Source organism: Galleria mellonella, unplaced genomic scaffold (genome assembly GCF_026898425.1).
Source record: "Galleria mellonella isolate WM207_F2 unplaced genomic scaffold, CSIRO_AGI_GalMel_v1 utg36, whole genome shotgun sequence".
Classification (NCBI taxonomy): domain Eukaryota; kingdom Metazoa; phylum Arthropoda; class Insecta; order Lepidoptera; family Pyralidae; genus Galleria; species Galleria mellonella.
In genome coordinates, this window is record NW_026442086.1 from 1,228,383 (window position 1) to 1,242,063 (window position 13,681).

Sequence of the window (13,681 nt, forward strand, 5' to 3'; positions counted from 1 at the left end):
TAGGGTGTCGTCTCACGGGGAGAACAAGTGCACCCACGGCGAGACTGAGGGCACCGCCTGAGTCCCCACTTGGGCGGCGTCGGTCCAGCGACCCCTTCGCCCTTCGTGGGCTACTAGTTAGGGACCGTAGGGACATCATCGCCATCATCATCATCACCATCACCGACAGCAATGTCTGAGCGCGAGGGGAAACCCCCCCGCAAACCTTTTGAGTCGGCCAAACGGCCGACCCGCACTCCTTCCGCGTCGGCGCCTAGGGCGCCGGCGCCACTGCCACAGCGGCAAGCCGTGCCGAGGCAGGCAGGCAGTAGCCGACCGGTCCCAGAGACAGATCTGGGACCGTTTCACACCCGCCGTGAGGCTAGGTTAGCGCTCGCCAACCGCAACATTGTTGCTGCGGAAGGGGAACGCGCCGAGCCGAGCGGCAACTTGTCTGGCGCCACGCCGTCTACGGCCGCCAAACGCCGCACACCACCATCGCCCGCTCTCTCGGGAACACCATCTGAGAAGCGGCTAGACGCAGGCGACTCACCGCCGTCGCCCCGTCTCGCTCCCGCACCGCGCCACACCGACCGACCGTCTCGCTCGGTGAACGCGCCGTGCGAGGCGCGCCCGCATACACGGCGCGCCACACCCCCCCGCTCGCCCTCGCCTGCCCGCTCTATCGACAGCGAGGACGAGCGAGTTATGGATTTCGACGCCTTAGGCGCATTGGGTCATCCCAATAAGGATGACGAGACCTCGTACGTCGCACTGGAGAGTGTCGACGTACAGGTCCGCTCCGTGGGGACATTGTCCCCCACGAAATCATTCGCGGACGCGGCCGCGGCCGCTCCCGCTCCGCGCCCACCGACGCCTCACGCTACCACAAAGGTGGCAACCGACCACAAGCAGCCTGGGCAGGGCAAATACCCGCCCATCATTGTGGAATGTCTGCCGCGGTGGACAGACCACTTCGCCGCACTCACCCGCGCACTGGGTGAGCCGCCCAACGCCCGCCCCTACGGCAAGGGCGTTCGATTCCTGTGCAAGACGGACAAGGAGTTCCGTCTTGTACAAAAATACCTAACCGAGGCCGGCGCAGCTGACCCAGCAATCAGCTGGTATTGCTATAGCCTGGCCTCCGAGCTCCCCACAAAGGTGGCTATAAGAGGTCTCCCGTCCGACACCACTTCGGACACGGTAGCGGACGCCCTCGAGAAAATTGGGTACCCCGTCCGCCTAGTGCGGGGTATACCGGCCCGCCGCGGCCGCCCAGGCTGCGTATTCCACGCCCAGCTCGATCCCTTGAGCAAGGACGAGCTGGAACGACTTTATGCCACGCATGAACTGTTATTCATGCGTGGCGTCACAATCGAGGGCTGGCGGCCCTCAACTTCCTCTCTGGCACAATGTCACAGGTGCCAGGGATTCGGCCATTCATCGGCCAACTGTCACCGGCTCATCAAATGTGTCCGATGCGCCGGTGAACACGCGGCCGCTGACTGCGACCGGCCGCGCGACCAAAAGCCTACCTGTGCAAATTGCGCCAAGCCGCACACCGCCAACGATAGACGGTGTGCGGTTTACAAGAGAGAGGCGCGCCGCAGGGGGCTCCAAACCCGCCCTGCCGCCCCCGCTGCTCCGACGCGCGCCCCCGGCGCCAACAGACGCGCAAGAGCGCCCGCACAGTCGGCGCCGACTCAGGCGCAACTTCCCACACGCGCACCGGTGCCGCAGCGAACTTTCCGACCGCTGGCACCGGTGCCGGTGACAGTCGTCCCACCGACGATGTCGTCCCGGGGCACACTCATGGCCCCGGCAAACCCACCCACTAATCGTGGTGAGGCGCCCAAGCGCAAAAGGCGCAACAGGGCCGGCAGGAGGCGTCGTAACCGCGAGCAAAACGCGGTTACATCGACGCCGTTTGAGGAGGTCGCCCCGCCGACGCAAACCCGCGGCCGCCCCGCGTTCGAACAACGGGGAATTATTCCCCCACCGACTCAACAGTTCCAAACATCTGCGCGGCGAGGGACTGCATTACCGACAGTCACTTCTGTACCGGTTTCGTCCGCTCGCCGCCAGATGGCGCAAAACGTAGTGAGCGAGCGACAGGAGGCGTGGCCGTCTTTGAGTGCCGCCCCACGCTACTCGAGTAAACCGTCGTGGCGGTCGGCCCAGACGGCCTCCCAACAACCACTACGTTCACTACGTTCACAACAGACGCGCGACTTGCCTTTAATAACTGACAATGGAGCCCTAACATTAATAATAGGGCTCCTTACTGATCTCCTAACGGCCCTAGCGGCCGGTGAGGACATTAAGTCGGCGGCTCTCGCCGGATTGGCCAAAATTAGCCAGTACAGAGTCGCGGAGTAATTCTCTCCGCGTCCTGTACTGGAACCCCCGGGGGATAAAGGATAAGGTACAAGGCCTCCGTCTCCTTGCTCAAACCCAGGATGTGCACATCATACTCCTGGGGGAGACCAAGTTGGCTCCCAAGGAGACGTTGCGGGTGCCCAACTACTTTGTGTACAGACGGGACGAGCGGTCCCCGGCCGGTACGGCATACCGCGGCACCGCTGTACTGGTCCGCCGCGACATCGTACACATGCAGTTGGCGCTCCCCGAGTTCCGCGTCATGCGCTCCATAGGAGCGAGCATTAACATCGACGGCGCGGAACTGAGAATATATGCCGCCTATCGCCCCCCGGTCAGAGAATTCTGCCCCTCCGATGTCCGGAACGTACTGGAAGGTAGGAGTCCCACATTACTCATGGGCGATCTTAACGCCAAACACCCGACTTGGGGAAGCCGGGTGACATCGCCTGTGGGTACTAGACTCCTCCGTGACGCAGATAGTCACGGCTACGAAGTGTTGGGACCCGCACACCCAACACACATTCCCACGAATCGTAGACACTATCCAGACGTTCTGGACATAGCACTCGTACATAGAGTGCTCTGCCCGGTCAATATGGAGGTGTTGTACGACTTGGACACACAACACCTCCCAGTTTTAGCCACGCTTGACCTAGGTGCGGTCATCACCGCATCGCACAGGTCGGAGCGGCGGAGTACTAACTGGACGGCTTATCGCTCAAGCCTCCAGCACATTCCTCTCGACGGCGACTTTTCCACGCCTGAGGGAATAGAGGCCGCCTCTATCGATATACAGGAGCGCATTCAAAGCGCCCTAGAGGCGGCCACAACTACCATACACTCGGCAGCTCGCCGCCGAGTCGAATTGCCGGCACACTTGAGTGATAAGTTGTCGCGCAAAAGAGCACTCCGCCGCCTATGGGCCCGCACCCGTTGTCCACGGGTCAAGCGTGAGCTTAACTGTCTCGCTGCGGAGCTGTCGGAAGGAGTCCGCGACTGGCGTGGCTCCTCGTGGGAGGGTGTCATCTCCCACGCGGGTGAACACCAGTTCACCCTGTACGCCCTTAACCGACAGCTCACTAAGGCACGACCCCCGTCTGTCCGTTGTTCGATGAAACGGGCAGACGTCGTTACGCAGCCATTGACCGGGCAGAAATCCTGGCCAACCACCTGGAGGGGCAGTTCACTGCCAATCCGGTAGCCGCCGACGCACCCAGCACTGTCGTCGAGCACCATGAGCGCGTTGTACGTCGCGTGGGCGAGTTTCACACCGCTCCGACGCCAGACTTAACGGAGATTAAATTCGTTTCGCCCGGCGAGGTAAGGCGCATCATCGAGCGCCTACCTAGGCGCAAAGCGCCCGGAGCGGACAAAATACCCACACCTGCACTCGCCCAGCTGCCCCGTAGAGCATTAGTATTTATTACTAAGCTCTACAACGGTATACTCCGGACCGGCCACTTTCCATCAAATTGGAAACTCGGCCGAGTCATCGCCCTCCCGAAAGCCGGGAAAGACAAACGTTTCCCGGCCAGTTACCGGCCGATAACACTCCTCCCGCACGTAGCGAAGACCTTTGAGCGCGCGCTGCTCCGCCGGCTGTACCCGTACGTCACTCCACGGGACGAGCAGTTCGGTTTTAGGGGCGGCCACTCAACCACGCTCCAACTTGCGCGCGTGCTGCATCATATGGCCGTCGAGCATAACCGCGGTCGACGCGTAGTCGGTGTTTTTCTCGATATAGAGAAAGCGTTCGACCGCGTGTGGCACGACGGCCTAGTGTACAAACTATTGATGCACACTAGCACGCCGCAAGCCTACGTGCGGGTAATCGATAATTTCTTACGAGGCCGGAACTTTTACGTTTCGGTAGAGGGCGTGGACTCAGCCGTCCACCCAATCGCCGCCGGAGTGCCGCAGGGCAGCTGCATTTCCCCAGCGCTATACGCGACGTACACGGACGACATTCCCACCTTGAGGGATGAGCTCCTCGAGGGAGAGAGCGATGTCGTCCTAGCTCTATTTGCCGACGACAGTGCATACTTCATGTCGTCGACCAACGCCAACTACGCTGCACGCAGAATGCAGCGTCTGTTGAACCGCCTGCCAGAGTGGCTCGATAAGTGGCGCACCTCCGTTAATGTGGGGAAAACGGTCGCGCTACTGACTCGAAGCCGCTCACATCATCCGCCGCCTCTCCAACTCCGTGGGTCACCCATTTCATGGGAGCGCACAGTGCGTTACCTAGGGGTAGAGATCGACCGGTCGCTGCACATGACAGCACAGGTTAACCGCGCGGTCACACAGACCAGGACCGCGCGGGCCATGCTGCGACCGGTCCTACAGTCCAATCTCTCGCTGCGAACGAAAATAGGCATATATAAGACTTATATTCGTTCGCAGCTGACGTATGCCTCCCCCGCATGGTACGCGCTGTGCTCCGACGCACAGAGGCGGCGCATGCAGGCGCAACAGAACTGCGTTCTGCGTATGTGCGCAGACGCGGGTCGTTACGTACGTAACGACGTAATTGCCGAGATCTCGCGGTCCCCTCGGTGGAAGAGTTCGTCCGCCGGCTGGCACGTACAATGTTCAGCCGGGCGGACGCCAGCCACCACCCGCACTTGAGGGACCTAGCCCCGCTCCACGCGCGCCCACCGGACGCGACACGCGCATTGCCGCGAGATCTCCTGCGCACAGCAGGCACAAAGCAGGGCGACGGTTAAACCGGCCCTGCACGGTCGACGACACAGTATATATATATTGCTCTTTTTTTTTTTCCCTCACATTTTATTCCCTCAGCCGACGCTATTTACAATAGCGTCGGCTCGACCCCACGGGTCGAAAATTATTGACGCACAGGCGGCAGCCTGTGCAGACCGCCCGGGTAAAGGGTGCACACCCGAGGCCCGCACCTGCAACCCTGTAAAGGGTTGCGGATGAACCCTTCTCTCTAAACGGTCACTGTATCCTATGAACAGCTGCAAAACTAGGAGTGTCACGTGCGCGTTGCCGACTCTGAAGAAACCTTAATAACTCTTTACAAACTTTCAATGAATCTACCTCGTTTCTTACTTCCAAGAAGGGAGTGGTTTTTTTTTTATGGATGAAAATGGGATGATGAGCCCGACTGCGACTTCGTTATACGCTGCCGGGGCACCAGTGAAGGATGATAAGTGAGGATAAAAAAACAGGTTAATTAGCCCTTCGTAATGGATTAGCTAAGAATTAAGTACGATGGTTTCCAGGGGGAACTGCGAGGAGGTCAACCTGCCAGGGTTGCTAGAAATGGGACTACTAATCCCCATTACTAACAACACGAAGAGAATGCTAGTTAAGCCTGAATAGGTTGAGGGCTGAATGTGGTTGTTACCTATGTAAAATTTACATTCATTTCACACTTTAATTATTTCAGTAGAATAATATATCCAAAGATATTGTAAATGACTGTAGTGTAATGAAACTGATAAAATATATTGTCACTGAAATTATTCAACTTATCATAAAATAATTATCTCTTGTTTTGCAATGAACTTATTGTATACTTTTATTATATAATGTGAAAAAGTGATAATGTACTATTATTATTGCTGCCAATTGCCCTTTATCAAATTTAGCTAACATGAAATAGATATCGTAAGTTTGGTCTCGACCTAATTTAAATTGATGAACTTTGGAGTCATTTGTGTTGGACTTGGATCCACTAGGACATTTAAAAATTATTTCAATTTATCATACTAAGAGTATGATAATTTGAAACATTAAACAGACTTTTGAGCCACACATGGGTTGTAAAGAAAAACCAAGTTGATAGTTTTTTTAATTATTGGTTCCAGAATCACAGTGTGTGTGCGGGCTGGAGGTAGTGGTGGTATTAAGGACGGTGGACTATCATGGGGAGGCGCGTAGCACTGGCGGCGACCCCGTCACCGCCGCCGCCACGCTCGACGACGCGCCACTCGCCTGCACAGTCACCGATCTCGATACCGGCCTCTACAGGTTACTAGCTTACTCGCTGTCATTCATTTACTCACTATCACTAGGAAGGAAAGAAGGAAGGTACACGCGGTCAGCGACCTGCTATACACCGTCACCACTCTAGACGATATTCACTTATATTTAATATTTTACCAGACTGCTGATAATTTGTCCCCTATTTTGCAATAATTGCAATAATTAATTGTGAATTGATGTATGACAATCTATTTCTACATATAATAATGTAATTGATAGAATTGATGATACAAGTTAAATATGTAAAACAATTTGAAATAAAACAGTACATAAGTATCTTATCAGTACTTCATTGATACTAAAAGAATTTGATATCCAGCATAATTTTAATAGAAATGGCTCATGTTATTTTCTCATACTAGTTGTATTAGAAAATGACACGCGACCCACCCACAAATATCGCATGGTTTTTTCTACTACTCTCTATACATGAAAGAATTTTTAAAATTGGTTAAGTATTTTTTTAGTTTCTCCATTACCAACAAAAAATTAAATTAGTGTTACAATAATAATAATAGTTTAGATAAAACGAAGCCATGCAAACACAACTGCTTCATGGTAAAAACACAAATGGGACACAGGTGCCCAAGCAATCGACTTTTGTAGTTTCTTAAAATTTTAATTTTTCGTTATCTTAAAATTTTAGGAATCCTTGGTCTAGTCATTTATAACTTGGAATGGTCCATTATGTATTTCCTTTACAAGTATGGACTTGTAAAGGAAATACACACATTAGAGGTTTCGGTATCTTGGACTTTTCCAAGTCACCTACGAAGTCGAATTAGTTATCTTTGACCATATTTTGTTAAATATTTACCTACTAGTATTTATATGAATAATAATAGTTTAGATAAAACAGGTCTATAATTTTTAGTACCTAGTGTATGTATCCATTATACGAATAAAGCAGCAACATTTGAAATCGTCTCGTATAGAATTTTTTTTTTTGTTTTATTTTATACAAAAATCCACAGCTCTTAAAAAATAACTTACATGCTAAGTGTCTTATGAATACAGCCAATAACGGATTTTACTTATACAAACAAAAATTTTGATTCCATAGCGAGGTAGGCAAGTTAGAGTGGGTGTATGCAAGTAATATAAGCACATGTATGAAAGGAACCCATACATAATAGTGAGTGTCCATAAAGTTAAGTTAATTGATATATAAAATAATTAAATTCATGTTGTTAAAGTTCAGATATTGACAGCAATGATTAAATAATACAAAATCATGGTCACCAATTGTAAAGAGGGTTAAATGTATGCGTGGGTGTATGTGTAGTGTGATATAAATAAATGTATAAATGTATACATTAGTAGTATGTATACATAGAATAACGATGCGTCCATGGAGCGCGGGCGCGGTGTGCGTGCGCGTGCTGGTGTTCTCGCGCGCGGTGCGCGACTCGCCGCTGCGCGCGCGCGCGCTGCCCGCCGCCGCGCCGCTGCTCGTGTGGGGCTCGCGCGGCACCGGCAAGGAACACCTCACGCAGCCAGTCGCGCTCGCCAGGTACACACAAACACAAAACAAAACACCTATACGAATAGAAAGAAATATAATTCAGTTCAATTAAAGTCGAAGAGGCAAAATGCTGGGCCACCTTATACGACATGACGATTTTTTAAAGAGCATAGTAGAAGGAAAGATAGAGGGCAAAAGAGGTAGAGGAAGACCGAGTAATAACTACATGGGACAGATAAAAGAAACACTAGGTGTCATGTCGTATAGGGAGATCAAGGATATGGCCTGGGATAGAGCTGGCTGGAAGAAGATGCATGAATTAGTTGCACCGACAAGAGGAAACTCTTAAATGAAAAGAAGGAAGTCTAAATAAAAAAATAAACAATAATGGAGACTGAGAATCGCATTGCTAGCAATATAATATACCCAACCAAGTCGACCTCCTCGCGGTTCCCCCTGAAAACTATCATGCTTAATTTCAGATGAATCCATCATGATGGGCTAACTGGTCTGTTTTCATTCTCAACGATCACCCTTCACTGGTGCTCCGCCAGCGTATCCTGTTACCATTCCATTTTCACACATAAAAAAAACAGCTCACACACTCTTCGTGGTTGCCACGTGTGACCTGCTCACGCTCACTATGCTCGTTTTTTTTAATGGATGAAGATGGAATTGTAACTCAGCATGCGCTGTGACTATATCTGTATACGTTCGCAGGACACCAGTAAAGTGTGACAGCTGAGGATGAAGGTAGATTTACCCATAATAACCAATTGAATGAGAATTAACAATTATGGTTTCCAAGGGGAACCGCGTGGAGGTCGACCTGATAGTGTGTATTGCTACAATGGGCCTGTTAAACCTCAATACTAACAATCTCTTCCCCCACTATGCTCGTTAAGTAAGTAGATGATTCGTTCCTCTCACAAGCTATATTTTGGTCACTTTTAATCAACTTTTTAGATTGTTTTACATCTTTGAGTGTAACCTATCTATATTATTTTGAACAGTATTATGTTGTTTTCTTATTACAGGTGTCCGAAACGCCGAGAAATATACGTACTCGATGCGGGTAATTCAAGAGTCAAGGTGTTGGATGATGAGACCTTTGCATTTAAAACACATATAGTTAATGAAGGTAAAATTAAAATATTATAAAAGTTTATTTTGTTTTGTCTTTGATCCATAATAACCACACTGTCATTCACAGTTTGTTGGTGGGGTCGTAAGAGGCAACTAAGGGATCTTAACGGTTGTGGGATGGGCAAAAACCCAAAACTTAACTGTGGGTGCCAAGTTGCCTGCCAAGTGTGGCAACTATTGCCAAAACCCCTCAATTTATAGAGAAGGCCTATGTTCAGCAGTATTCATATACATCTGTTGCAGATTCTTATGTTATGTCACTTTATATTTATAATATTCACTATATAAAATAATATTAATTAAAAAAAATACAATTACAATACAATTGACATACTATATTGAAATCCATGCATTTTTGTCATTTAGATAGTCATTTATTTTATAATATGCTTTTATACAGAGAGTCCTTTTTATTTATATCTTGAATTTTCTTTAATTTAAATGTACTTTACAGGGTTAGCAGGCCGAAGTTGTACAGGAATAGCGGTAACAGCAGACGGAGTTATAGCTGTTAATTGGCGAACTCGTACACTTACTGAGGTATATATTTTATTTATTAATTGATAAATTGAAATGCATTGTCACTTTCTACATACATGTACTATACCATACATGCCGTTTGTATCTTAAAATTCGAAGTAGAAAAAATAGAGTGCTGATTTACATTCTTATATTCTATTATGAAACAGAATGACTGAACCAGAGGGAGACTTTGTACAAAAGTCGATTGCTTGGGTACTGTCCCATTCGTGTTTCTAACTATGTTTCGTATGGTAAAATGAATAAGAAAATATTTTTTTTATAATAATGGAAAAATAAGCTATGTTGGGGAGTATGACGGATTTCCCAGTTTTATGGTGAATAATAAATAAATAATTTTCTTTTAATACTAAGTTGCTTCCGTATATTTGATAAAAATTTATGCAATGAAAAAACAAAAGAAGAACAGTATTGAGAGTGCCACTATCTATAAATTGATTGTTATATACTTCTATATATATTTTGTATTTGTACTTTACAAAGGATTTACTTAATGATTTGTGTGGAGATACAATTATTATTTTGTTTTAATTCCAAAGTTGATACTAGAGGGCGCTGTTGTCTAAAACACGCTATAATTTAATTCCCTGGAAGTCAGGTTCTAGCATTGTAGATTTGAAATATTTAGTACTCTAATATTTCTTTTTTTTTTTTTTTTACAATAGTCATTGTTTTGTGTGTGATGTTTTATTTCGACGATTTTTGGGCTGTCTGATACCGCGGCGTCAAATAGTGACTGATAAAATAAAAATATATGGCTATTAAAATAAAGAAAGTTTCAATCTTCAACAAGCACAACAACGTGTGATGTCGTGACAGGTGAACGCGGAGGGCGGCACGGTGCGCACGCTGTCGTCGGAGCGGCTGGTGGAGCCGGTGTGCGTGGCGGCCGACGCGGCCACGCGGCGGGTGGCCGTCGCCGACAACGGCGCCAGGGCCGTGTTTCTCTTCGACGCGCACGGCAACATCGAACGGGAGGTACGCACTCGATGCAATACTTGGTGTAGGGGGAAAAGCGATTCTTAGTAATCTAAGTGACTCATTGCTAGCGATATACTTTTCTCAAACATGCTTGGAAATGTGAGCATTATTTTGACAATCTTCTTTGAGATAAATCAAAATTACCGTACTAGCCAGATACATGCGGGCAGCGGCCGGCAAAAGTTGTATGAAAATCCATATCTGTCGTGTTTTGCGGCCAGATAAATTACTATGTAAACTCATATCCGTCCTGTAATTTAAAAATGGAATTACCTTTTACTTCGAAACATGGCTACCAAGGAGGTAACTAATAAAAGGTTTTATTTAAATTTCGAACTGGCTTGCAAATAGAAAGCTGTTTATTGAAAAAAGAAAAGAACATTATGGCGCGTGAAAAATTATTATTGTTCGTTATTCGTCATTAAACTTAAAAAGTAAAATTGTGTTTTTGATTTCCGCACATTGTTTGAGAAAAATACTATACAAGCCTTGGCCACAACTAGGCATGGACTCACGTATGTGTGCCGCGGCTATGTCTCGGCCCACATTTGCACGTTCGTCCATCAATGCCTCAGTTGCTGGCTGCTGCAGTAATGTACTATATCTTTTATAGTTAATTATTACTATTAATTATTTTAAATAACTTGGCATTTACCTATAAATTGTAATTACCTGTAGTGTGGTCGAATTTCATCATCTGTAAACTGCAGGTAATAAATAAATAAATCAGGTCGACAATTACGCCCAAAGCCCACGATCTGAAGTGTAAGTACGAAAGTGTGGGAGTACTTTCGTTAGCAGACATATCTATGGTAAATCGACATAATATTATATTTTTGTATAGACAAATGATATAGAAGAAACATCCAGAGCGACAAATAAATATATAGAGTGTGCAACTATTGCTAGTGTAAATAATTTAGTTTCATACCCACAACGAAAGCAGAAAGCATTTATTACAGTCTGTGTGAATGTTTGACTTTTAACAAACAATCAATGTGATAACTAATCTCTTTCCATGTTTACTTATCACTTAACAAAACGTTTTTGTCACTTGACATTGGTAGTGATCAGGAAGCAATATATTAACAAGCTTATGACTATTCTTTGACTTCTGCATTCCTAGTATACTTGTGCAAACTTTATTAGGTTTTGAATTCTGAATTATATTTATTAAACTTATTACAGGTAGGAGGTGGTGAGTTGGGGCTAGTCGGGGGTCTAGCCTTGTCGGAAGACATGCTGATAGTAGCAGATGTAGCTATACGAGTCTACGATTTGGATGGTAATTTGAAAAATGTGTTTGCTCCAGTACCAAAGGGTGAGTATTATGAAGTAACATTTATGTTAGTGTGTGTAATGTAGAAAAAGTTTGCTAAATAAGATATTTAATAATTGTAAATTTAGCACTGTACACACTGGGTCAACATATCACTGCACCCTATCTGTTATAATTCTATATTATTATGTAGGATATAAGATGATTTTTATTTGTTATTAATTGTCATTTATTGTCACTATTGACGTCGTCGTAGCAATATATTTCCGCGTATGAATTTTTTTTAATCTACTACTATGTCTAATACTGTACTACTGTGTCTAAAGTAAAAAACAATAATTTGTATAGGTCGTTTTTATTTTAACATCTGTCATTTAAGAAGAATGACGACATGAGACAAGGAAATATAAAACTTCGTTTCTTTATAATACAACTTTTTACTAGGTGATTATTTAAACTTATTACATAATAATATAACCATATTATTATAGTTGCAAAATAGCTTTTGGAAAAGTCAATAGATTAATGGAATTGGTATTAAATGTTACTTAACTATCTATTGGATTTACCTTTTCATGAATTTATCTTTAATTAAAACATACTTTTTAGATGAATACTTAGTGTTTATAAAATATGCTGGTTCTTATTATATATTTTCATTTATTAATTATATTAATTGTTAGTAAAAATGCCGTCTGTTGACTTCATATAATATGTATTTTTTGTTCTATTTAAATTTATTGTATTTTTTGTTTAATTCAAACTACAATTGTCATTGTATGCAAAAAGGTTAATTTTAAACACTTAGAAGACAAATGTTTTTAATATAATATAATTTTAAACATAACACATTTAAATAAATATATATTATACAATATTAACAGAAACTTGAAAAGTATCTAATACCTATAATTAATAAACACCAAACTACTGTAAAATTACAAAAAAAAAAAATTTAAGAGTTTTTGTATAAATGAAGTTAATATTAGTAATTTGATTTCAATTTTTTTTTTGTAAATTATAACAAAAATAAACCAATCTTATGTTAGCCGTGTGGTTCCGGCATAGAATAAGCCACCTCTTCCTTTGCCGTAGGTGTCGTAAGAGGCGACTAAGAGAGAGCGAGGGCAGCATCTCTCTTAAAACATCTTCAAAGTCTAACTGCGATTGCAAAGCCTGTCAAGGGTGTCCATTACTGGCAAAACCCCCCAAGGGGAGGCTTATGTTCAGCAGTGAACAATTAAAGGCAAATCTGATGATGAATGATGTTTGTGACAGGGCGAGGCGGGTACGGCGGTATAGCGCTCGAGGCAGAGTCTCAGGGCGGGCGCGTGGTATGCGCGCGCGCAGTCCGCGGCCGGCCCGCGCTGGTGGTGCTGGACGTGCGCGGCGCCGGTGCGGTGCTGGCGGCCGCCGAGCTGGCCGACCGCCGCCCGCGACGGCTCGCCGGCCTCACGCTGCTGCCCGGCAAGCGAGCACTCCTCGCAGACCTCGCGGGAGACTGTCTACGGCTGCACACCTACTGGTGAACGGTACGTGTATCCTACACATTTACCTGTAGTTTCTATTAAAATATTGGTCTGTGCCGTCACAACATGCGATTACTCCTCGTAAATCACTTTATGGTTATATACTTACTGATAAACAGCACGTAACCTGCACGTTTATATTGGTCCCATATAGTACTGAATTAGGTCGCTAGCAATTTGCAAATTGGCGTTTGAATGTGATGTTTAGCATTACTGTCGCTGGCACACGGCTCATTGGCAGTTTTAAATATTAACAGTTTTTTTCATTTTCATTTAAGAGTTTCCTCTTGTCGGTGCAACTAATTCATGCATCTTCCTCCAGCCAGCTCTATCCCAGGCCATATTCTGTATCTCCCTATACGACAT

General features: G+C 46.0%; 1 protein-coding gene across 1 annotated transcript in view; it reads left to right on the forward strand.

Annotated features, from left to right (window-relative positions):
* The window catches only part of LOC113520768 (tripartite motif-containing protein 3-like), a 40,191-nt gene that overhangs the window by 18,191 nt on the left and 8,319 nt on the right, over window positions 1-13,681 (forward strand). Inside the window, exons 5-11 of the mRNA XM_052897265.1 lie at window positions 6,198-6,360; window positions 7,712-7,888; window positions 8,878-8,981; window positions 9,441-9,526; window positions 10,346-10,504; window positions 11,696-11,828; window positions 13,065-13,318. Of these exons, the coding sequence (XP_052753225.1) occupies window positions 6,198-6,360; window positions 7,712-7,888; window positions 8,878-8,981; window positions 9,441-9,526; window positions 10,346-10,504; window positions 11,696-11,828; window positions 13,065-13,315 (1,073 nt within the window). The 3' untranslated portion in view covers window positions 13,316-13,318. The remainder of the gene's footprint in view (window positions 1-6,197; window positions 6,361-7,711; window positions 7,889-8,877; window positions 8,982-9,440; window positions 9,527-10,345; window positions 10,505-11,695; window positions 11,829-13,064; window positions 13,319-13,681) is intronic.